Here is a 23,641-nt window from a genome sequence, read left to right as displayed (position 1 = left end):
ACATTTATTGAGCACCTACTGTATGAATGGAAGGTAGACGTTATACTCAAACAGCTCTTTGTCAAGTGAGGGAGACAGATGTAGAAGTAATTGTGAAAGAATTGGTTTGCTCTTGATTCTGTCAGGTTTTAAGGGTCAAACAGGGCACAAGTGACCATTGAATATCAGGTAGCTAAGATGTAATAAGATCAACACATCCTGAAACCATTATTGTCTATGTGGTGGTGTAAGCAAAAACCCTACAAATTCTAACCTTGGGTGTAAATGGCTCTTATAAATTGTTAATGTAACTAACTGTAAATCTTTCTCTTTCTTTTTTGACGAGTATGTCATGGTTTTCCTCTCCTCTCCGTATTAATTATATTTTTGCTTGTCTCATAAAAAGGTTTGTGACGTTGATGGATTTGTACTATGATTCTTTAATTAAAAAAAAAAATCTTAACAACATGTTTTTCTTTGATCCCCACTCCTCGATGATGGCAGAATTTCCACATTATGATGGCTGTTAAGATTGGACAGATAACGTTTCGCTTCTCAATACCTTGCTTACCCTCCTGGCTCTGTCCCCTTAGGTGATTTTGGACTTGAAAGGTTCTGATTACAGTTGGTCGTACCAGACTCCACCCTCTTCCCCCAGCACCACCATGTCCCGCAAATCAAGTGTCTGCAGGTAAGTGAGGCCGGGCTGGGCCACTGCTTTGGGGACACAGCATTTTTCTGTATGCTAATGTGAGCATTAGAGTCAGTCTTGAGCTCTAAAATGGCTCATTTTAAACAGGAAATGGTGATCAGGTGAAAGGATCCCATCATGATTTTGGTCTCACTCTTTAGTCTCTGGATTAGTTTTGGGTCATAAGGAAAATCCCATCAGGTCTTAGACTAGTGGCCACAGCTTTCTCGCTCAGTGTGCGTTGTACGGATTTGATTTTCCCATCTTATGAATTCGCATTGGATCTTCCTGTTTAGCAGAGTAAGAAGCACATGGGCTAAAAAAAGGGCAAACAGAGGTTGATTCTTGTGCAGACTCATCTTGCTGTCGCCATAACAAGTGAAGGCAGTCACAGTGGCTCATGCCCTCATTTGGCCCCCAGTTTTTGTCTCAGGGCTTCATAAAGTGAATAGAATTCTTGATCTGTTAACCACTCCCACCACTACCATCACTGCTCTGTTAAGCACTAGTGTTACCTAGTGACTCACAGCGAGAATCCATTGGAATAGTTCTGCCATTGGCAATGCTGTTTTCTGGCAGTTTTCTGTTCAGCACCATTCTTGGCTTGCTGACTGCCAAGTTTATTCTCTTCCCGTGAGGGTGGAAACATCCTCGTGCATCATTCCTTTCTTGGTACACTTCACCTGCTAATCTTTTTCTTTGACTTTTCAAAGCCAAATGAATGTCCACTTCCTGTGAATTAGCATTGAGAGTAAAAAGCAGGATGGATCTGCCGAATCTGTGTCTGGTAATATCTCTCTACACGTGTGTGTGTGTTTCATTTCATATTTGAGCTTGTGCAGTGTACACGGAGCAGGAAGTTCAGACTTAAGATGCTCATCCTGACGTTCAGCAACCTGAAGATGTTGGTTTCTTGTCATCCTTTGTGGGCTGTGTGTGTGTTCGTGTGTATTGACACATCTACTTAAGTTTTTTACTGAGGATGTTTTTTGTTTGGTAACCAAGAAAACTTTATCTCGATTAGTATAGAACAAAGCTGCATGAGTATCTTTTCTTTCTACAGTTTTAGTTTCAATAGAAAATCATGTCACATGGACAACACCAGTTCTGAGCTTGCTGCAGTGGAATTGCAATGAGCTTTGTTGTCAGTCTCCAAACGCCCTCTTCTGGCTGACGGGGGAAAAGCAAACATTCATGATAATTATCCCTGGCAAATGTCCCCAGTGATCTCCTCCAGCACACTCCCCTATATCTGTTGGAACATTCGCACCAAGTAATTCTGGTGGAGAACAGTCACTCAGCCCTAGACTACCTTATTAGCTGTCTGAGTTTGCAAAATTTGACAAGAATCTCTTGCGGGTTTAGGAGCAGAAACCACAAACATTCTAATGCCAGAATGGGTTGTTTATTTCACGCCTTCTGATGCTTCTACAGCTGCTCTCGTATGTCAGCTCTGCTTGTTTGGACCACGAGACTTTGTTCAGTTTTCTGGCTTTCGTAATCTGAGTGATTAGACAGAGTGTAGGACGTATCTCTTAAGACTGGAAATGGAACGCAGACAGAACACCAGAGGGCGTGTGTCGTTTTCTGAAATCCTGTTTACTGTTCCATCCTGGAAGCAAACAGCTTAGATTGATGACCTTTAGTCCCTGAAAGCTGCCTGCCTCTTGCCTGGTGTTCTGTTTGCCGGCCCCACGGATATTTTAACAGAGAAACACCTGTGTTCAGGCTCAAGCCATTCATTAAAGCACCAACTTTGTAAATAAAATGTAAAACACATGGACACAAAGAGAGTCGATTTGCTGATATTCTGTACGGGGGACTCCTTGAGGAGTCTCTGGGTGCCGAGTGATGGTCGGCCGGGTTGACTTTGGTCTCCTGGACCCAGATGGTCCATCAAAAGGAGACACTTGGGTGTTCCAACCGGGTCATGCTGAAGCCTTAGCGGTTTTGGCTTCAGGGTCACAGTTTTTGCGAGCAGATGAGATGAGCCCTTTTCATGCCGCGGACATCGGGTCCCCTGGCTTTGGTGGTAGGTGACAGAGCAGAGCTTTAGAATCACGGGCCTCCATCCTAAGGACGCCTCGTTGTGCTGTCGGAGAACTGAGTCTCTGTGGCTGGTGTTCCCCCCTTGCTCACGGGAAAAAACGTTTTGTTTACTAGCTTCATGATTGGGTGTTTTGAAAACATGGCTCGCCGTTTGCACTGCTTCTTGGGGCAGGGGGCTGATTGCGTGATGTCGTTCTCCCCTGTCGTCTGTCCCCCTTCCCCCGCTGCCCCCACAGCAGCCTGAACAGTGTCAACAGCAGCGACTCGCGGTCCAGCGGCTCCCACGGCTCCCACTCGCACTCGCCCAGCTCACACTACCGCTACCGCGGCTCCAGCCTGGCCCAGCAGGCGCCCGTGAGGCTGTCCAGCGTGTCCTCCCATGACTCAGGGTTCATCTCCCAGGACGCCTTCCAGTCCAAGTCGCCATCCCCCATGCCGCCGGAGGCCCCCAACCAGGTAAGGGCCCTTGGCTCCCGGAGCAGCCGCAGCACCTGGCGCCTGGACCACCCTCAGTGGCTGGAACCAGGGAGGGACCTGGGCTTGGACAGACCCCTGTCTTCTGACGGGAAACCTCTGGTTTAATTTCTCATCTCTAGAGGAGCTGCTCCCCTAAAGGGAGAGATACCATAAGTGGGGGGGTTGAAGCTTACAATCATCATGCCGGTGATGGTTGAGTCACTGCATTGATTTGGGGAGTTTTCACATGTACACAGACTCAAAGAGGTTTGGCCACTCCCTGGCGTCCCTGTAAGTGCCCGGCTTAGCGTGATGTAGTAATTAATGGGCATTTGCCAATGGGGGCGGAGATTCTGTCATTGAACAGTGCCTTGGAGACCTGCCCTGGCACTCTCAGCTTCCTTTTATCGATTTGTGTTGAGAATGAGAAAGCATCTTCAGAGCCCACGCAGGTAATTCTGTTGGCACCTTGCTCCCGGGAGAAGAGGAGGTGTTGAGTCTCTTCGACCACAGTTGGGTTGGATGGCGCTAGGCGTCCAGCCAGAGCAGAAGGCAGGAGCCGGGCATCGGAACACCCTTCACCTGCTCCCCTCTGTCCTCTTTTTGTGCCAGTGGGTTGGCCTCTAGATTAGTAAGCAGCACGACCTGACCTATAGACACCGGGAAACGTGAACCTCCAGGGTGCCTCTCAGCACCATCCACTGGGGAGCATGGTGGCTCCAAGCCCGTCGTGTACATTTTGAGGCTGACCACAGCCTTTGGTTCAAGATCCTTGGGATTCAGAAGGTCACGTGCTTGTCTTGTTCATCCAGGTATCCAATTTGCCTGACAGTCACCGAATATCTCCTGTGTGCCAGGCACCATCCTAGGAGCTTCTGCCTGTGTTAACTGTGTAGTCCTGCCAACAACCACGCAGAGTGTTGTTATCCCTGTTTTGTTGTGGAAACGGAGGCTCAGAGATGTAAAGCAATTTGCCCGAGTTGCACAGTTATGTGACCTGCAGGTCGGGGATCTGGAACCAGGGTTTCTGGTAACTGGTCCAGCACCCTTTCTGTACCGCCCTGGCCATAAGGTGCCCCTGGCAGAGTGTTCTGGGGAGCACTCTACGTAGAAGCAGCATGTGAGGTGTTCTGGGAGCCTAGGTCACTCGCCTGACATGTCTGACATTGGTGAACCCAGAGCTGCTCAGCCCAGTGCTCCTTTTGGCATTTTACAGCCGTACCCGGGGACTGTGGCCTCTCTCTGTCTTCCTGGGGTCGACACGCAATTTCAGATGGAAACGCTCGGAGCCAGGAGCTGCAGCTTTAAGTCCTGATGTGCTTGGGGTGCTTTGGCTCAGTCTCTGAGGGGTCACCACCTGTCCCCTGTCCGTCCCCACTATGTGTGGCGCTAAACCGCACCTGCGTGTCTTGCAAGCAGAGAGCGAGAGTGGTCAGAGGGGAAGCAGGGATTTGCAATTCCTCAAAGGCTTTTCTAATGTGCAGCGTCATTCTGTGTGTGTTTTTAACAACTGACACATTAACAAAGTATTGTGCACTGACACTCCTTTCTAAAAAAAAGAAACTGTGTTCCAGCCTTGCTGTGCGTGTGTGGATCAGGCTGAATGAAGTGGGCTTTCTGTCTCCAGTAATGTCGAGGGAAGCAGAAGGCAGCTTGTTGGGATTTACTGAAATCTGAAAGCCGGTACCCAAGATATGCTTGACTAGCAACTCCAGGGTAGTTTTAATAAACTCAGGGATACTGCAAAATTTAATTGAGAATTCTATTTTTTTAAAAAGGCATTACAGCTGCCTTTAAGGCAGAAGGGAAATTTAAGGAAATTGTACACATCACACAGGCCAGAGGGAACAATCTCCTGGAGAAAGTAGTGTTACCTTAATTTGGGTGGGAGGAAGGGAGCAAACATCCGAAAGGGGGAGATCCCTCAGGTACACGGATGTAAATGAATGCCACGTGGCAGGATGTGTTCAGAATTCTCCCGTTTTCCTCCACTCTGCTCTTTTCAAATTGTGCCATGTGTGCCTAGGAGTCAGGGACCACGTGTGCAGCTAGGCTCCTGCCTAGAACCGTTCACTCCATCAAGGCAAGGAGATCTTCAGGAAAAAAATGAGTAGAAGTCAAAAGAAATATGAACCTGCAGTCCTGGGGTGATTTACTGGTTCTTTTTTCAAATTGAACATATTTGAGTTACAGGAACCAAAATAAATAGTCCTGGTAAATTACAGTGATAACTGATTTTTATTTATAGTTGATTAAGCACTATATACATAGATACACACAAGATCTCATTTAATCTTCATCTGATAGATATTATTGATCCCTATTCTAAAGATGAAGAAAAATTGAGGTTTAGAGAGATTAAGCCCATGGTTCCTTGACTGGGAAGTGGCAGAAAAAAGACTTCAGTCTAAACTTTCAGACTTCAGATCCTGGATGGCTAACCAGACACCGAGCTGGGGAAGCGGCCAGAACCTCCACCATGGGGCCTGGCCTTGCTTGGGCTCCTCGGAGCTGCATGCATTGTGGAATGCCTTTTCAGTTCCTTGCTCTTGCAGGATGGGAGGCTAAAGATCTGTCCTTTTGTAGGAACCTTTCTTTGGCGGGTGAAAGGGGTGGACAGAAACACGGATCTGGCCTCCTTGCCAGTGAATACAGGGACACTTCCAGGGAAATAGTAGAGAAGGCGCAGACTTCCTTATACAAATGGGATGAGACTGCAGTTAACAGTGAAGAAAACTTAAAGCAGATACCTGGGTGGGCCCGAAGCACTATCCTGGGGGACCCAGTTACATGGAAGAGATGGTCATTGTCACTCATCCATTCAGCACTTTTAAACACCTGCCACGTGCTAGGACAGGACCAGAACGTCGCGATGTAGTGGTGAACGAACAGGCAGTCTCTGCCTCTGCCGAAGGTTAGGAGCTGGGAGCAGGTTCCCTGGCCAACACAGGGAGACTGGCAGGGACTGGAGGTTCAATAAAATCAGGCTGAAGAGATGTTTTCGCAAGCCAGGCCTCCTTTCTGTGATGTCCCAGATCTCGCCAGGATGCTTCATCTCTCCCTACGACGGCCACTGGAAACATTGCCCTAACCACTGGACTTCACTGCCTCAAACCTCAAAATCACTCCCCAGGCAGAGAGACCTAAAATCATGTCTTGTGAAGATGCAGCTTCATAGCTGGAAGCCACCACATCCAGAGGTTGCATGGGACGAAGGGAGAGAGTCCAGGAATTAGAGCCATTCTAGGCAGACATGGAGCAAAAAACCCAAGTTGGGGGTCAGTCTTCTTGCAATAACGCCTGGACACCTGAGAGATGTAAAAGTCATGGCATCCCTTGGGCCCTGGGCCTATGGCACAGGAAGAAAGGCCCTAGAGAACACAGGGAGTCCATCGCCTTGACCACACTCCCCTGTGCCAGGCACACACACAGATGGCGGGGCTCTGGGAGCCTTGCAGTCCGGCAGGTCTGGGGCTCGCTGGGTCTCATGCTTCCTCTCCAGGGCTTGGAAGCCTCTGTGTGGGTGCAGCTTTGGGGGAAAAAATAACCCTAACCCTCTGCTTCTCTCATCCTTCCCTCTTCTGTATACTTGTCTGTCTCTCTGTGCGTGCCCTTCTCCCCTCCTGCCCCCCCCATCTTTTTATTTTTTATGACCGTTCTTTTTTGGTGGCGTGTGGTCCCCTCGTGTGGTCCCTCCCCTGCTGCAGAACTCGTCCAGCTCGGCCTCCTCGGAAGCCTCGGAAACCTGCCAGTCAGTGAGCGAGTGCAGCTCGCCCACCTCGGTCAGCTCAGGCTCCACCATGGGCGCCTGGGCGTCCACGGAGAAGGTGACCGGCTGGGGTCCCAGCCTCTCCCCCATCCCCTGCCAGCTGCTCCCTGCACAGCCGCAGGAACCTGGAAACTCAAAATCTCCACCAAGAGTGGCCCCGCTTGGGGACAGAGGGAGGGACAGGACTGAGGGCTTTTTCCAGAATGGGTGCCTGGCCCTGAGCAATGACTTTGCGGTCGTCCAGAGGGAGAGGAAGGGGTATGGGGAACTCGGAGGTGTGAAGGCTTCTTCCCAGGACATGGATGGTCATCCATCTTCCCCCCTTCCCCTCCCCTGCACCCCACCCACCATGGCCTCCTCTTCACCGTGCCCTTGGATGTGACACTTCACTGCGTCAGAGGCTGTGTGCTTTCCTGCCTTTTAGTTGCAATCACCCCACCCTTCACCCTGATTTGGAATCTGCTCCTGAACCGTGATGATTTTGGAAACCTGGAATGAACAGCTTTCAGTTGACACTTTTGAATTTAAAAATTTGCACAATGAGATGAGCGAATCACCATCACTATGAAATTATTAGTGAAATAAGCGAAAACCATTGAGAGCACCACACATTAGGGACACTGATCATTTCCAAACTATTCTAAAATGTAGATAAAATATTTCCCCAACTGAATACTTACTTGGTGTCAAATACGCGTGCATTGTTTGCACCGTAGGGCTTTTCTCTCACATCCTGGACCATCCATGAGTGGCAGAGCCCCGATGTTTGTTTTATTTGCAAATATTCAGATCTCCCCCGTCCCTTGAATGTCAATGCCGTCTTGTATCTCCACACTCATCCTGTTGTATTAATTTTTTTTTCCTTTTTTCCTCCCTTTTTTTGTTTGTTTCCAGTTGTCTAACGGGTTTTCTCACTATAGTTTATCAAGTGAGTCCCATGTGGGGCCCGTAGGGGCGAGCCTTTTCCCTCATTGCCTGCCCGCCTCCCGCCTGCTCCCTCGGGTCACCTCTGCCCACCTTCCAGACTACGCTCATTATTACACCATTGGGCCCGGCATGTTCCCGTCATCTCAGATCCCTAGCTGGAAGGTTTGTGTCTCTCCGCCCTCCTCTCGCCCTCTCCCCCGTCCCTCATTGCCTCTGTGCTCACCCCTCTGCTGCCCCACGATTCCCACCCCCCCCCACCCCTTTCCTCTCACACTCTGCCTTCTTCCCCATAACACCTCCTCCCTAAGTAAATCCCCACCGGGGAGAACCGGGAACCAGCAGGCGGCGCTGAGATAGGAATGTCCACACGGAGCTGAGATTGGAGGCGCTCCCTTTAGGAGACACCAGTTAAGCCCCGTTAGACCCCAGTAGACCCAGATGCGGCATTGCAGGGATGACGGTCCCAAGTTGTAAGTCCAAGTTCTGCCCTCCTGGGGGTTTCCTGAGGGTGTCACTGTCACCAGGGAGGGGCTGTCCTCCTCGGCCATGTTCCCCAGACTGTTCCCTTGAACCCTTACGGGGCCATGGTAACAGAACCATGCCCCAAAATGTGGTGTGGCTTCTTATGTTTTATCTTAAAAGTACCTGCAGACTTTTAGTCTTAATTGTTTATAGTAAAACATGTTTGCTTTAATATAAAAACGAAAAGTTTTTATATTGTTTCCTAGCAAGTCCGATTGATGCCAGGAGGATAGTCTACCTTTATTTGGAGAGGAGGTCCCTAATTTGAATAGTAGGCCCCTAGGCGGCCCGCCATTGCGAGCAGGCCTTGACTTCCTCCCTCACAAGTGGTGCGGACCCCTCAGACCCCTCAGAATCTTTCTTCTGGCCCAGGGGCCTTCCCTTCCTCTGTGAGGACCTCAGAGAGCACATCCTGAAGCGCCCTCTGGGGCGGGTTCCCGGAAGTGAGGTCCAGCCTCAGGGAGAGTGGCTGAAGTCCCTTTAGCGCCCCCCTGGTGGCCACTCTAGGCGAGTGAGGTCATTTGAGCCGCTAGGCCCCGCAGGGGGCCCCCAGACATGGGAGGGGAGGGCCTGGTCCCTGGGGATGTGCTCTCCACTGGCCGGTGCCTTCAGACACCATAGGCAGTTGGTCAGTTGTTTGATGGCTGTAACTAAGAGTCTCAAGCTACCTGCCCTGTTGTTGCGGGTTTTCAGTCTTTGGGCGGATGTGAGGAAAGGGGAGGTACCCAGGGGACCCCCAGAGGATTTTCTGCTCCCTTCTTCTAGTGCCGGGTGAGGGCAGAGGAGGGGCTGCTGGCCTGTCCCAGCCTGAGCTTCCCCCGAGGGGACCAGCTACCTTCTGTGGGCGGGCAGCTGTCTGGAGGCTTCTGTGGCCTCCCGGTGGAGGCAGAGGCCCTGGCGCCTGACCACACTTGTTCCACTTAGGACTGGGCCAAGCCAGGACCTTACGATCAGCCTCTGGTGAACACCCTTCAGCGCCGCAAAGACAAGCGAGAGCCAGACCCCAGCGGTGGAGGCCCCGTCGCAGCGGGAGGCGCGCCCACCGCTGCCGAGGAGGCTCAGAGGCCGCGGAGCATGACCGTGTCGGCCGCCACCAGGGTGACGCTCTTGTTCTCTACAGCTGGCTGGGCCCCTCGGGATCTGGCGGGGGCCACGTGCTGGCCAGCAACTGGAGGGATCCGAGCCCCTTTCCCCTACTCCCTGCTACAGCATTTAGAAGGCCAGGCCCCCAGGGAAGGCCTTGTATGGGAATTAGACTCTAGAACTTTCTAGAGCCTGGGTAGGGTCCAAGCAAGTTGGCAGCCCCCTGGGCCCACAGACAGTGGCGGTCACGGGAGCAGAATAGGAGTCCTGTTGAGGCCCCCACTGGACGAGGCGTGCAGAAAGGCTCTGGGGGTATCAGGGGACTCACGGCCCCGGTGGCTCATCTGTCTCTCTCCTCCCACCTGCAGCCTGGAGAGGAGATGGAGGCTTGTGAGGAACTGGCCCTGGCCCTGTCTCGGGGCCTCCAGCTTGACACCCAGAGGAGCAGCCGGGACTCGCTTCAGTGCTCCAGCGGCTACAGCACCCAGACCACCACCCCCTGCTGCTCCGAGGACACCATCCCCTCCCAAGGTAGGAGAGCCTGAGCTTTCCAGCCGGGCTTCCTGAGCAGTGCCAGGTGAGGAAGGGGGCCCTCCCCGCTGGGAGGAGGCAGACGTGCGGGAGTCCATCTAGCCACAGTAGAGCATCTTGGAATGCTCTGGAGGGCTCGTCTGTAGTTGTCGGGTCGCTGCCATGCAGGAAAGTGGCCAGATTTCACAACTTGGTTTGTTTTTCACCATCAGGGTACAGGGATGTCCCAATTTGAAGGCAGACAGATGCTGTTAATGGTAACGACATCATTTGTGTTTGGCACTTTGTACCAAGCACTTTCTTTATTTTCCCATTTATTCTTCACAATCGTTTATGTCATAAGTCTATTTATCCCCATTTTACATACATGGAGACTGAGGCCCAAGTTCACACAATAAGCAGCAGAGTTGGAGTTTGAGTCGAAGGTCTGTCAGAGTCTGAAGCCCAAACTCCAGCCAAATTCTCTATGAACTTGCCTCCCTCACCGCCCTCCCCAGCAAACACACACACAAGCCAGCAAGATGGCAGGCTAGCCGCTAGGAAAGATCTGTGAGAGCTGACCAAGCCTGTCGGCAGTCCTTCAGTCCAAGTCTCTAGGACAGTGGGTCTCAGTGGAGGGCCACTTTGCTGCCCAGGGGACATTTGGCAACGGCTGGAGACATTTTTAGTGGTCACTACTGGAGGGGGTGATGCTGGCATCTGGTAGCCGGCCAGGGACGCTGCTGACCACCCCTCATACAGCACACAGCTCCGCCCCACCACACAGGACTTACCCGAACGTCAGAGCCCTGCTCTTCAGAAACGAGCTCTACGATGTTCCGTCTGTATGCTTCCCCCTCCCATGTGACCCCATTTTTGGAGAGAAAGTAAGCACCCCTCACTGATGGTGCCTTGTTTTCGGAGACTCATTACCAGTAGCTCCATTGCTTTTCTAGCCCTCGCCTAAAGAGTTGGTCATGAGGGAGGTAGTGAGGTCTGTGATGGTCCGTGTGGGGTTTGTCTCTCAAGTCAAATTCCGGGCTGGAGGGCTTGTAGAGGTTATTTGCTCTTTCCTCCCCCTTTATTCCTCCCAGAGGCGCTCAGAGGTAGCCTCGCTGCGGCCTGGCGGTTTTGCACTCTTCACCGCTCAGCGGTATCTGAGTGCGGGGCTGCTGTGTCCAGCGCTGCGCTTGGTGCTCAGCGTTCCCTTGGTGAACGAAACGACGGTCCCTGTCAGGGAGTTCTTAGATGGTGAGGGCTGCTAAGGCTGGCCCGGAAACCCCGGGAGGCTTGGGATGAGATTGCGGGTGAAGTACCTGGCCTCTGGGGCCCTTTGTCCTCCCAACACAAAAGAATCAAAAAGCACAGCCACTGCCTCGGAGATTTCTAATCAGATCCTATGATCAGTTTCAGATTACGATTATTTCTCTGTAAGTGGTGACCAGGAGGCAGATCAGCAGGAGTTTGACAAATCCTCCACCATTCCGAGAAACAGTGACATCAGCCAGTCCTACAGACGGATGTTCCAAGCGAAGCGCCCAGCCTCAACTGCTGGCCTCCCCACCACCCTCGGACCTACTATGGTCACCCCAGGGGTTGCAACCATCCGACGGACCCCTTCCACCAAGCCTTCTGTCCGCCGGGGGACCATAGGAGCTGGTCCCATCCCCATCAAAACACCCGTGATCCCTGTCAAGACCCCCACCGTCCCAGACCTCCCTGGGGTGTTGCCAGCCCCTCCAGATGGGCCCGAGGAGCGGGGTGAGCACAGCCCCGAGTCGCCGTCCGTGGGTGAGGGCCCCCAGGGTGGCACCAGCATGCCCTCCTCAATGTGGAGCGGCCAAGCCTCCGTCAACCCTCCTCTTCCAGGCCCGAAGCCGAGCATCCCCGAGGAGCACAGACAAGCAATTCCAGAAAGCGAGGCCGAAGACCAGGAAAGGGATCCCCCAAGTGCCAGTGCCTCCCCAGGCCAGATTCCAGAGAGTGACCCTGCAGACCTGAGCCCAAGGGATGCCCCGCAAGGAGAAGACATGCTGAACGCCATCCGCAGGGGCGTGAAACTGAAGAAGACCACGACAAACGACCGCTCAGCCCCACGCTTTACTTAGGCTCTCTTAGGCTCACAAGAAATGCTGCCAGTGGGGAATGAACTGTCTAATTAATAAGACCTAGTTTGTCTTGATCCATTCCAATCTGTAATCAAACAAAAGATTTTGTAGGCAACTCAGAACACAGCTCTTTTGAAAGTACTCGACACCTTTAGATAAGAATTAAAAGCAACATATGTAACTGACATAACCTTGATCTTTTAATTTGTAAATACTGAGTTTTCTTTCTGCACATTTTAATCTTAAGTTTCCCTTTTGATTTTTCTGAAGGTGCCAAATTCCATTTTTTACAAGTCTTTGTAAAATTTTAAATGCATAATAAGGGGGGGAGGTCGGGCAGGGGAACCACAAAGTAGTAATTTCAGAAAAAAGGATAACTATACTTAGCTTTTTTTTTTTCTTTTCTTTCCTGCAAGCTTTTGTAGATGCATTGTAGTAGTCTGGCTTAGACACAAATTCAAGTTATTGTAATGTACAAACAAAATGGGTAAGGGGTAAAAACCCTTATTCAAGTATACTACATTCGGGATGAGAAACGCGGGAGTCAGTTGATGCGCAATATTAGGAGTGAGGGAACTCTGGAAATGGCAGGCTGTGTTGGGACTGGGGGGAGGGTCGCGGGAGGGGCACACTGTCAACACAGCCGATCCTGTTACATTTAAGAGTAGCCTCGTAGGTTGAATTTCTAGTAGCTTCATGGTAAATGCATCCGAATAAGCCACACTGGATTGCAGTGTTTGTTTCTGTAGGGTGTTTAAGGACTTCCTTTCTCCCACAATTGCTCCTGACTGCACACAGCACCCACCTCCAGTCCCGTGCATGCTGCCGCCACCAGGTAGACATAGAACCCCCCACTTCAGTTACTTGTCCGTTAGTTATACCCACTTTCACTGGATCCAAACACATCCAGAAGGGTAAGGCAGTTTTAAAAATGTGAAAACATTTAAAAATGATTGATAGCAGGGAATTCTTAGATATAGCAAATGCCTTTTACTTAACCGTGCCTAGCAGGCTGGGCGCGCTGAAAAGCCCAAATATTTTGGAAAAACTGGAGCGGATTTAACAAGGGTAACCAGCTTGGAGTCTAGCAACTTGCCAATGTGTTTACCAGTCTGGGGGCTTGTTTTTCTTATCTTCTTTTAAATAATGGCAGTTAATTGGCTTCATACTAAACATCGAAGAGAGGAGGATTTATTTCTCGTCACTGGGAATCTGACCACCATACTGTCCCTTTTTTTTTGTATTCTAGGTAATGTTTTTTGGAATGGATTTCTGTCTTTTCTTTTCTAAGTGAAAGTTAAATTTGTTATAATGGCCATCCCCTAAAGCCAGCAGAGATTTGTAGGTTTAAAGGAATCACGTTTGGGGAATGCAATGGTGTTTGTTTGTTTAAAAAAGAAAGCCAGCCCCTTCGGGTCAGTTGGAAGTGCTCGTTTGGGACCGAACCTCTCAAGGAATAGGAGCCTGGTGGGTCCCACAGACCCTGCAGATCTCTGTTGGCTCCAATCTTCAATTACATAATCTTCTGCTTTAATACATAACTGCATTGGATGTGAAAGAAACGTACCTGTATAGTCAGTGTTCTCTATATTAACATTTAACACTGCTGTGATTGCTCAAAAACATTTTATGTTACGGCTTTCAAGCAAAGGCATGATTATTAGAAACTGTTTAAGCTTTTTTTCTTTGAAAAACAAGCTCCATTTACAGAATATAAGCAACAGTAGTGCCTGTGGTTTAGCCCACCAATCTTGATGACTAAAAGTAGCTGATGCATTGTGCATATGATGCTTGAGATGGTTTTTGCAAAAGCAGAAATCACTGCAAGGTAATTACGATAGATAAAAGTGGTATTTTAAACCTTTGAAATAAATGGATGTAACTGTACCTTGGTACAGCTTTTCACTTGTTTAGTTTTTAAACGTTAGTATAATCTGAATAAATTTAATATAAAATGTTGCCAAATTCAATGTAGAAAGAATGTGACAAAACGCCTTGGGTAGTTCTGTTTGTGTTTTTGCATATTGTAAAAGCAGTGTCACAGCTAAAAATAAAGAAATCGTTTCTAAAGGTAAATTATTGTGGTTTAGTTGCTAGTTTGTACTGAGAGTTGACCTCTCCCTGTGCAGTTTTTTGTTCTAAGCTTGTATAAATAACAATTGTGTAACGTGTCTCCCTTTTACCTTGTATCAGTTGCTTCAGCCTACATTATAAATAAAGAACCACTAGAAAAAAAAAGCCCTGCATTTCAAGTCTTATTAAAATTCAGGTGGAGGTCTTAGTGAAGTGTTAGAAAATGGACTGAGACTCAGATTGAGCTTAGAAAACTGACAACATCATTTTTGTGCACTTTAAGAACACTAGTTGCCTGAACAGTGAGTTACCAAGAACTAAAACTAGCTGGGCTTGCTTGAGCTTTAAAAATGGCTTTACCCTTCAAAAAATAAACTTCAAACATTTAGAGTTCTGCTACCCTTACCTTTGTGTCTGCAGACAATCCAAGCTACGGTAGAGGGAGCAAAGCTGGAAAACTGCCTCCAAAATAAGTGTCACAAAAGTGTCATCCACATTGGATGCCATCAAACTCCACTCCTGAGAACCCCATAAACTCCATGCTTATTTGCTGAATGCGTGCTTCTTGGAGTAGTCCTTTAATCAATCAGAGCTAAAATTCCATTAGTGGAATCTAGAAAACAGAAAAGGTATCTTATGTCCTCAGTATTGGCATGCCTCTTCTTGGCTTATGCCCTCCAGTCACTATAGCTAGTTTAAGCCTTCAACTCAAGTTTGTTCAACTAAATCTTCAGAGTAAATCTTGTATCTGGTTCTGCTGCAGTTTTCCCTCGATAGCATGTGTTATCAATATGACTTAATGGGGAAGAACAGAATACATCTGACTACGTTTCAGGTACTTTTCTTTATATGCACAACTGCTAAGAAAACGACAGTGGCCCAGTCACCTGGCATCACGTTACTCCTCAGAAGAACACGTCAGTCATACCATATGGAGTTATTTTATTAGGGCAAGCGTATGTCCTGTAACTTATTTCACTTGCAAGCGTGACTGGTGAGGCATCTTCCTCTCTTTCTCTACATGGGCTGCTCCCGGGGCCTGGTCACAACATGCCACCACAGTGGGGGCAAATCACCTTCCTTTCGGGCTGGGGGCAAAGCTTCAGTTCTGGCACCACCAAGCGGGGTTTCCTCCTGCAGCTGCTTAACCTAGAAGGGGGGGTAAGGAAGGAACAATTAGAAAAGGAGTGGAACTGACTGTCCAATCTCTCTGCTACAGGGAAGTGGCATTGTTTCTACTGTGTCACATGACACACCCTGATCCTCACTACTGAAAAGTGTTGTTTGTATATACCTGCATTCTTTTTTTTTTATGTAGTGTCCTTCCTTGTCTCTTGTAACATTCTTTATTTTAAACTCTATTTTATCTGATATGAGTATAGCTACTCCAGCTTTCTTTTGATTTCCATTTGCATGGAATATCTTTTTCCATCCCCTCACTTTCAGTCTGTATGTGTCCCTAGGTCTGAAGTGGGTCTCTTGTAGACAGCATATAGATGGGTCTTGTTTTTGTATCCATTCAGCAAGCCTGTGTCTTTTGGCTGGAGCATTTAATCCATTCACGTTTAAGGTAATTATCAATATGTATGTTCCTATGACCATTTTCTTAATTGTTTGGGGTTTGTTTTTGTAGATCCTTTTCTTTTATGTTTCCCACTTAGAGAAGTTCCTTTAGCATTTGTGGTAGAGCTGGTTTGGTGGTGCTGAATTCTCTTAGCTTTTGCTTGTCTGTAAAGCTTCTGATTTCTCCTTCAAATCTGAATGAGATCCTTGCTGGGTAGAGTAATCTTGGTTGTAGGTTCTTCCCTTTCATCACTTTAATTATATCATGCCACTCCCTTCTGGCTTGTAGAGTTTCTGCTGAGAAATCAGCTGTTAACCTTATGGGAGTTCCCTCGTATGTTATTTTTCATTTTTCCCTTGCTGCTTTCAATAATTTGTCTTTAATTTTTGCCAGTTTGATTACTATGTGTCTTGGCATGTTTCTCCTTGGGTTTATCCTGTATGGGACTCTCTGCGCTTCCTGGACTTGGGTGGCTATTTTCTTTTCCATGTTAGAGAATTTTCGACTATAATCTCTTTTCTCTGGTCCTTTCTCTCTCCCTTTTCCTTCTGGGACCCCTATAATGCAAATGTCGTTGCGTTTAACGTTGTCCCAGAGGTCTCTTAGGCTGTCTTCATTTCTTTTCATTCTTTTTTCTTTATTCTGTTCCGCAGCAGTGAATCCCACCATTCTGTCTTCCAGGTCACTTATCCATTCTTTGGCCTCAGTTATTCTGCTATTGATTCCTTCTAGTGTAGTTTTCATTTCAATTACTGTATTGTTCATCTCTGTTTGTTTGTTCTTTAATTCTTCTAGGTCTTTGTTAAACATTTCTTGCATCTTCTCGATCTTTGCTTCCATTCTATTTATGAGGTCCTGGATCATCTTCAGTGTCATTATTCTGAATTCTTTTTCTGGAAGGTTGCCTATCTCCACTTCATTTAGTTGTTTTTCTGGGGTTTTATCTTGTTCCTTCATCTGGTACAGAGCCCTCTGCCTTTTCATCTTGTCTGTCTTTCCGTAAATGTGGTTTTTGTTCCACAGGCTGCAGGATTGTAGTTCTTCTTGCTTCTGCTCTCTGCCCTCTGGTGGATGAGGCTATCTAAGAGGCTTGATGGGAGGGACTCTATACCTGCATTATCTTTATGCCCACATTTTAACTCGGACACAAAAGCTGTTCTCCTTAAATGTTTTCCCATTCTTAAAACAGCAATGCTGAGAACAAACCCTCCTACCCCACCTCTTACTAATTAAGCAAAACCCTGACAATAACCATTCCAATTCCCCCTTGTTATGGTCCCCCCACCTCTTTCCCCCCAAAAATGTTTATTTTTGTGTCTCAGCTAAGAGGTCTCCAAAAGCACTATTAAGAAACTTCAATTTGAATACATTAGGGATGTTAATTTAAAAGCCCCCCAAATAGCAATGAGGACAAGAAATAACATGAAATCACAGGTACAAGTGTGCTCAGTTCTGCCCCCACTGCCCAGCTACCCCTTTTCCAGCGATCTCCGAGACCATCACTGTCCTAACAGAGGAGGAGACCTAAGACACCCACTTTCCAGATCCATGATTTTTTGAAGCTTCCTCCAGAAAAACCAACTCTGGATTGTGGCTAATCTGAGCCTCAAGCACATGTGCTGTTTAATAATGTCAAAGAGATGGAATTGGTAAAGGAGGAATGTTTTGGGGAGAAGTGGTCATCACAGTGATCAACTGCGGGATGAATCTGCTGCTCTCCATGAATAAATATGCCTCGAGTTCCCAAATGCTGACATACTTCCTAGAAAACACTGCCCTCCTTGGTCACAAAAGCATGAATTTAAGTAACCCACTATCCAACCAGCGTCCCCTTCCAGCTCATTTGCTTAAATGCCGCCTTGAAAGTAATTCTTGAAACTCACAGATGCTGCCAGTTCACAGGTCCTCACACCCAACTTGCCCTGCTTTCTGCATCAGCCTCCCTGTCTACTTCCCTCCTTTATCCAGCTACATTCCATCACGACAATCACTCCCTCTTGAATAAGTTCCTCGTCACTCTTGACAGTGGACAACCACACCGTCTACCTTCAAACCTGCAACCATAAAGTTTAGTATTGCTAAAGAGAAAAAAAATACTGGAACAAACTGGTGTCACAACATGTTAATTATTCCCAACTTCACATGGGCCTTCACCACCACGTGGCAATCTTACTACTGTTCTCCAGCAAGCGCATCCTCTGCCCACGATTATCACACCTTTTCCACATTCTCCAAACATGCTTTGCCCACTTCCTGGCTTTTCCTGACTTCACTTAAAAAACAGAAGCCATCACATCGAAGTCTGTCATTTCCCCATCATCAAAACTTCTAACCCAAATGTATTTATACACATCTTTTGTCCAATTAGAATGGAGGAAGAATCCCTTCTCCTTCCAAAGGCCCCCGCACATGCTTGGGATCCCACCCCTCTTCTCAAAAACTTTCCTTCTGTACCTATTCCACCTCTCTTCAGCATTACCAATTTCTCCCTCACCCCAGATCTAATCAGCATATACGCATCATTTATCTTAAAAGAAAGTAATCCCTCGGCCTCCAGTTACTGCCCCATTTCTTCGTTCTCCTCAGGAAATCTTCTCAAGAGTCATCACTCCCTCCTGTTTACTCTTCCTCACCTTCTGATCAGTCTTTGTGTGATAGAAATGGCTCTAATCAAGGCCACTAATGCCCTTCCTGTAGCCAAAACCTTTGGATGTTATTTCCAGTACTCACTCTATTCCATCAAATCAAAGATGACTTGGCCCCAGCCATTCTTGTTTTTTTTTGTTTTTTGTTTTGGCCGTGTGGTGCAGCATGTGGGATCTTAGTTCCCCCACCAGGGATCGAACCCATGTCCCCTGCAGTGGAAGTGCAGAGTCTTAACCGCTGGGCCGCCAGGGAAGTCCCCCAGCCATTCTTGAAACACTTTCTCTTGGATCTAAGGATCTCAAACATTTCTGTGGCTTTCCCTCCACTTCCTTTACTGGGGAGAGGGCACCCAGAAGAGGCCCTCATTCCGTGGCTTTTAAAACAACTGATAACTCCCGCATTTCTATTTTGAGCTCAAATCTCTCCTTTGAGTTGAGTTCCAGATTCGTACCTCCAAAGTCACCCTCTGACACCTGCACCTGATGTCTCACAGGATTCTCAAATTTAACATTCGTAAATTTAACATTTAAAACTGAACACTTGATTGTCCCTTTGACATCTGTTTTTTCCCCCTCTTCCCTATCTCAATAAACACCACCACCAACCTCCAGATGTTGAAGCTTAAAACCTGGAAATCATTCTTGATTCTTCCCTGTCCTTCACTACCCCCCGCCCCCACCCCCCATCCAATCACTCTTCACACCCCTGCAGACAATATCCTGAATCTACTTCCTTCCATATCCACTGCATCCACCCTAGTGCTAGTTTCCATAATCTTTGGACTAATCTACTGCAATAATCCCAAACTGGTCTCTCCAATTCTCCACTTGCCCTCTCCAATATATTTTTCACACTACAGCAAGATTGACTTTTTAAAAATATAAATCAGACATCATGAGTGGAAAAATACCCAAGGTGCTGGTGGAGAAGGTTAAGGGACTGTAGGGTAGAGCAAGGTCAGGCAGAGGACTATGGAGGGGGAGGGAAGAAGCAAAATCAGAGAACAGAAAAGCCAAAAGACCAGGGAACACATTTTAACCTATTTCTAAGATGGCTGTAAATGTTACATTTAACACACTTGAAAGAGAAAGTATATCTGAGAGGCAAGGAACCAGAGTAACTGTTGGAGCTGGAATCTGGACCTCTGCACATGGGGAACCAAACCTCAGCTCCTTCCAGGTGTTGACCATGTGGGCCAAACTACATGGTAAAACAGGCAAGACTCACCTCTCGCTCCCAGCTTTCTCTCCGCAGTTTCTTCCACTGCTCTCTCTTGGCAAAGTAATCAGGATACATTGCCTTCTCGGAAGGATGCCAGTCATCTAAGCACCACTCGGGAACCTGTCAGGAGAGGAAATCACATCGTCATTCCACAGGACACATTTACATGTCACGGGTAGGGCCTGCTCAAGAGACAGAAGACAAAAATCAAGGTGCATTTTTATAACCATTCCAGGTACCAGACTGTTTCTGACACTAAGCAATGAACAGCAGAGGACCGAGACAAAGGAGAATGCCTTAGAGTGAAACAGCCTAGGGATGAAAAACAGCAAGGTCAGTCCAAAGAGAACTGGCATCATTCCTCCCCTACCTGAGTTCTCTAAAGATCCAACGTGGCTGTATGTTATTTGGAAATATCACTTAGAATACTAAGCACCAATTGAAATTGGTTAACTTTAGGGTCCAAAAATGAGTTATTTACCAATTCCTTTAGCACTTTGCTTTGCCGGAAAGTTTACTGCAAGACCTTGGCACTGAATTTGGAAAGAAAAGTCGTGATGGCATCTGGGAGAGAGAAAACTGACACTGAAAAAAAAAAAGTGTAACTGTCAGGAAAGAAATGTCCTAGCTGTCCCTAAAAGGGCAAGTGGTTTCCAAGGCTGAGGTTCGGGATTTGAGACACCTGTGGTCCTCACCTACCTTGTAACACTCGTATCTCTCGTAGGAGGTGCCCCCAGGAGACTCAGGGAAGATGTATGGCTGAGGATGCTGACAGTGCCAGAACTCTTCCTCTGCCTCCCTCAGCAGCTGGGTAGCCTTCACCATGTCCTTTTCATTCTTATGTTCATCAAACCGAGCTCTCATCAAACAAGCAAAGTACCGGTATTTGTCCCTTAAACCAAAATAATTTTGGAGATTAGAAATGTTATCTACCCAATCAGGCAGTATTACTGTCTGACAAGAGGCGGTACTTCCACTAACACCTTTCAGGTGAGTAGCGTGACTTCCCAGCCCCTCCCTGGACCCTGTCAATGGAGCAGCCGCATCATTACGACGGCTTCCCTGGCAGCCCCCCAAACACCAGCAACAAAAAGCTACTGTATTACTGATAAATACAACCTAACCCCTTTCCCCTGTCTCCTCTATAGCCTCTGTAGGATCATTCAACATTCATTCAATGACAACTTACTGCATTTCCTCCTACCTTGTGCTAGGCACTGTGCTAAATTCTGGAGACACAAAGATGTAGAAGGCACGTATTACTGATACATGGTGCAAAGAGTGGTGCTCAAATCAGACAGACCTGGGTTTGAATTCTGACTCTGACACTAGCTGCCTGACCTTAGGCAAGTTTCGGTCAGGTTCTAGAAGAAACCATGGGCAGAGATCATTTACGGGGCTTTAAAATTTTTTTTTATTTTTTTTTTTATTGTAGTTGATTTACAATGTTGTGTTAGTTTCTGGTGTACAGCAAAGTGATTCCGTTATACATACATACATATACTTTTCCATATTCTTTTCCATTATAGTTTATCACAAGATATTAAATATAGTTCCCTGTGCTATCCAGTAGGACCCTGTTGTTTAGTTTATATACAGTAGTCTGTATCTGCTAATTCCAAACTCTTAATTTATCCCTCCCCCCAATTTCCCCTTTGGTAACCATAAATTTTTCTTTGTCTGTGAGTCTGTTTCTGTTTTGTAATTAAGTTCATTTGTACCTTATTTCAGATTCCACATATAAGTGATATTTATCTTTCCGTTTGACTTACTTCACTTAATATATAATCTCTAGGTCCATCCATGTTGCTGCAAATGGCATTATTTCATTCTTTTTTATGGCTCAGTAGTAATGGGGCTTTGATAATCCAGGCCACAGATGACAAGGGCTTGAAGCAGGCAACAGTGATGGATGGTGACGAGAGAAAAATATTTAGACTACAAAGTTACAAGAGTAGGCTATGGAGTCAGATAGCTTAAGACTGTTTCAGCTCTGCAGTTCCTAGCTGTGTAACCTAGGGTAAATTATTTAAAGTCTTTAGGCCATGGGTTCCTCCTCCATAAAAGAGTTAATAACATTACCTGTATCTTAAGGTTGTCCTAAAGATTGGATAAGCTAAAACATATCAGCACACTTCAGACAGTGCTTAGTACATCCTTAGTGCCCAACGTAAGCTACGAATATTATTTCACTGGGGAGTGAATTTACAAAAATCAGTGTCCAACGGCATACAAGTATGTATGTCGCTGGCAGAGGGGTAAGTAGGGAGTACTTGAAAATAATGCTAAGACTTAAAGCTGAGTGACTGTATTACTAGTAATGCCATTAGCTGAGGCAGGGAATTTGGGAAGAGAATCAAAATGAGGTAGTGAAAAGAAAAATACGTTCACTTTTAGAGAACTGTAGGTAATCTAGCAAACAGCTGGAAATACAGCCCTACAGACAAGTGAGCATAGGTGGTAACTCAAGTCCTAGCGTTAGATGAGGCTGCCCAAAGTATACACAGCAATGACCAAGGGCCTAGGATGGACCCATGCAGAACAAATAGTGCTATGAGGGCAAATGGAAGGAAAAAAATCAGGCAAGTACTGAGAAAAGATGTGAGATTTAAAGAAGTGACAAGTCAGTGTTATCATAGTAACTACTTTTATCCTTTCCTCCAAGATAATATTAATATTCTCAGATGTAGTTCAGCACTACCTGAATTCCTGATGGCTTGACTTCTTTCATCCTTATGAAAGGTAATTCTCTATGTTATCTGTTTGTTTATATGTCCATCTTCCTCATTAATCCATAAATTGTTACAGCTGAGAAAGAAGCCTTATTAACTTTTATTTGTCAGCCACCATAGAACCTGAATTGCAAATTGTCAGATGAATAAAAAAATTAGGGAAGTAACTAACCCTACAGCCTTGAACCTGGCCATCTTCCTGCCTAGCAAAGAAAAGTAGGTCGATGACTTTACAATAATCCCAAATATACAATCTGGGCTTCCAGGATCCTCTCCACAACTCTTCCAGACATACTCAGTTTCCCATTGTTTAGAGGTTTTTCTCAGAAGCCCTTCTCCTGGGACGAGGTTTTAGGATTCTGCTAAGGGCATGGAGGCCTGGCATTCATACATCTTGGGTTGTCACCCCACCATGCATTGCATCTAGATCACGAAAACCTAAATGTTTTAAGACTGTGTTCTAAGACTAGTCCCAGATGGACAGAGGAAGGAAAGAAGAAGAGAATTATGTGGGAGGTAAAGAATTATGTGGGATGTGAAGCTAATGAAAAGGACTGAATGAAGCTAAAAAGAGGAAAGCTGATGGGAGGGGTGATGATGATGTGTTGGAGTTAAGACACCTGAGTTTTAATCCTGGCTCGGCCACTTACCAGCTGCTGGGCCTTGAGCAAATCAGTCTCTTGCCTCTTATTTTAGCCTCTTATTTTCTCATCTATAAAATAAGGCTAAATAACCCCTAACACCCAGAGTTGTGAGGACTAAATAACGCATTTATTATTACTGCCAGTACCAGGAACGAGAAGGTCACGAAGGAAGCTATTATTTAGTGAGCGCTGGAGGCATGACCATTTCCATTTTTGGCACTTCCTTTCTCTTAGTCGTCATGCAACCCTCTGCGCTGGGTCCCGCGTCCGTTTTCCTGATTAGAAAACTGAGGCCCGGGCCAGATAAACAAGTCTTCAAAGTGTCCCAGATGTGGGCGACGAAACCTGCATTCGAACCCGGGTCTAGGGGAGGGCTCCGCGGGGCAAGGGGCCGCCTTCCCACCCCGTCCCAGAAGTCCTTGAGCCGCTCGGTCCCCAGAGCCTCTCAGCCTCTGTGGTGGCCCCCGAGGTCACCTCCCCGCGCCCTGGGTCCCCCTCGCCCACCTGTGAATGCACCACGACTCCAGGTGGCGCAGCGCCCGCTTATAAAGCCGCAGCACCTTCTGCTGGTGGGTCAGGTAGGCAGCCGGCGCCGAGAACGCCATGTCTGCCGGTTCACCTTCAGCGGCCGCAGGGGCTCCGGGGAAACCGGACGTCGGCGGCGAGG

The 23,641-nt window shown here is 47.3% G+C and overlaps 2 protein-coding genes across 5 annotated transcripts in view; one reads left to right on the top strand and one right to left on the bottom strand.

The window, feature by feature from the left end:
- The window catches only part of MTSS1 (MTSS I-BAR domain containing 1), a 165,724-nt gene extending 151,410 nt beyond the window's left edge, over positions 1-14,314 (top strand). Inside the window, exons 9-15 of one of the 4 annotated variants that reach the window (XM_061172213.1) lie at positions 573-670; positions 2,956-3,175; positions 7,839-8,033; positions 9,318-9,491; positions 9,845-10,007; positions 11,394-11,747; positions 11,856-14,314. In XM_061172213.1, the coding sequence (XP_061028196.1) occupies positions 573-670; positions 2,956-3,175; positions 7,839-8,033; positions 9,318-9,491; positions 9,845-10,007; positions 11,394-11,747; positions 11,856-12,094 (1,443 nt within the window). In that variant the 3' untranslated portion in view covers positions 12,095-14,314. Of the gene's footprint in view, positions 1-572; positions 671-2,955; positions 3,176-6,882; positions 7,003-7,838; positions 8,034-9,317; positions 9,492-9,844; positions 10,008-11,393 lie in introns of all 4 variants that reach the window. The other 3 variants (XM_061172215.1, XM_061172212.1, XM_061172214.1) reach the window with 3 other exon arrangements.
- Positions 14,315-15,092: 778 nt separating this feature from the next.
- Positions 15,093-23,636, bottom strand: NDUFB9 (NADH:ubiquinone oxidoreductase subunit B9). The gene is made up of 4 exons (XM_061171794.1): positions 23,479-23,636; positions 20,298-20,490; positions 19,605-19,718; positions 15,093-15,316 (listed from the first exon to the last, which is right to left on the bottom strand). The coding sequence occupies exons 1-4, from the start codon at positions 23,577-23,579 to the stop codon at positions 15,185-15,187; spliced, it is 540 nt and encodes a 179-aa protein (XP_061027777.1). The 5' UTR covers positions 23,580-23,636; the 3' UTR covers positions 15,093-15,184.
- Between the last annotated feature and the right edge of the window lie 5 nt (positions 23,637-23,641).

Source organism: Eubalaena glacialis, chromosome 17 (genome assembly GCF_028564815.1).
Source record: "Eubalaena glacialis isolate mEubGla1 chromosome 17, mEubGla1.1.hap2.+ XY, whole genome shotgun sequence".
NCBI lineage: Eukaryota > Metazoa > Chordata > Mammalia > Artiodactyla > Balaenidae > Eubalaena > Eubalaena glacialis.
Note: the sequence above shows the minus strand (reverse complement) of the source record. Positions and strands in the feature narration are given on the sequence as shown.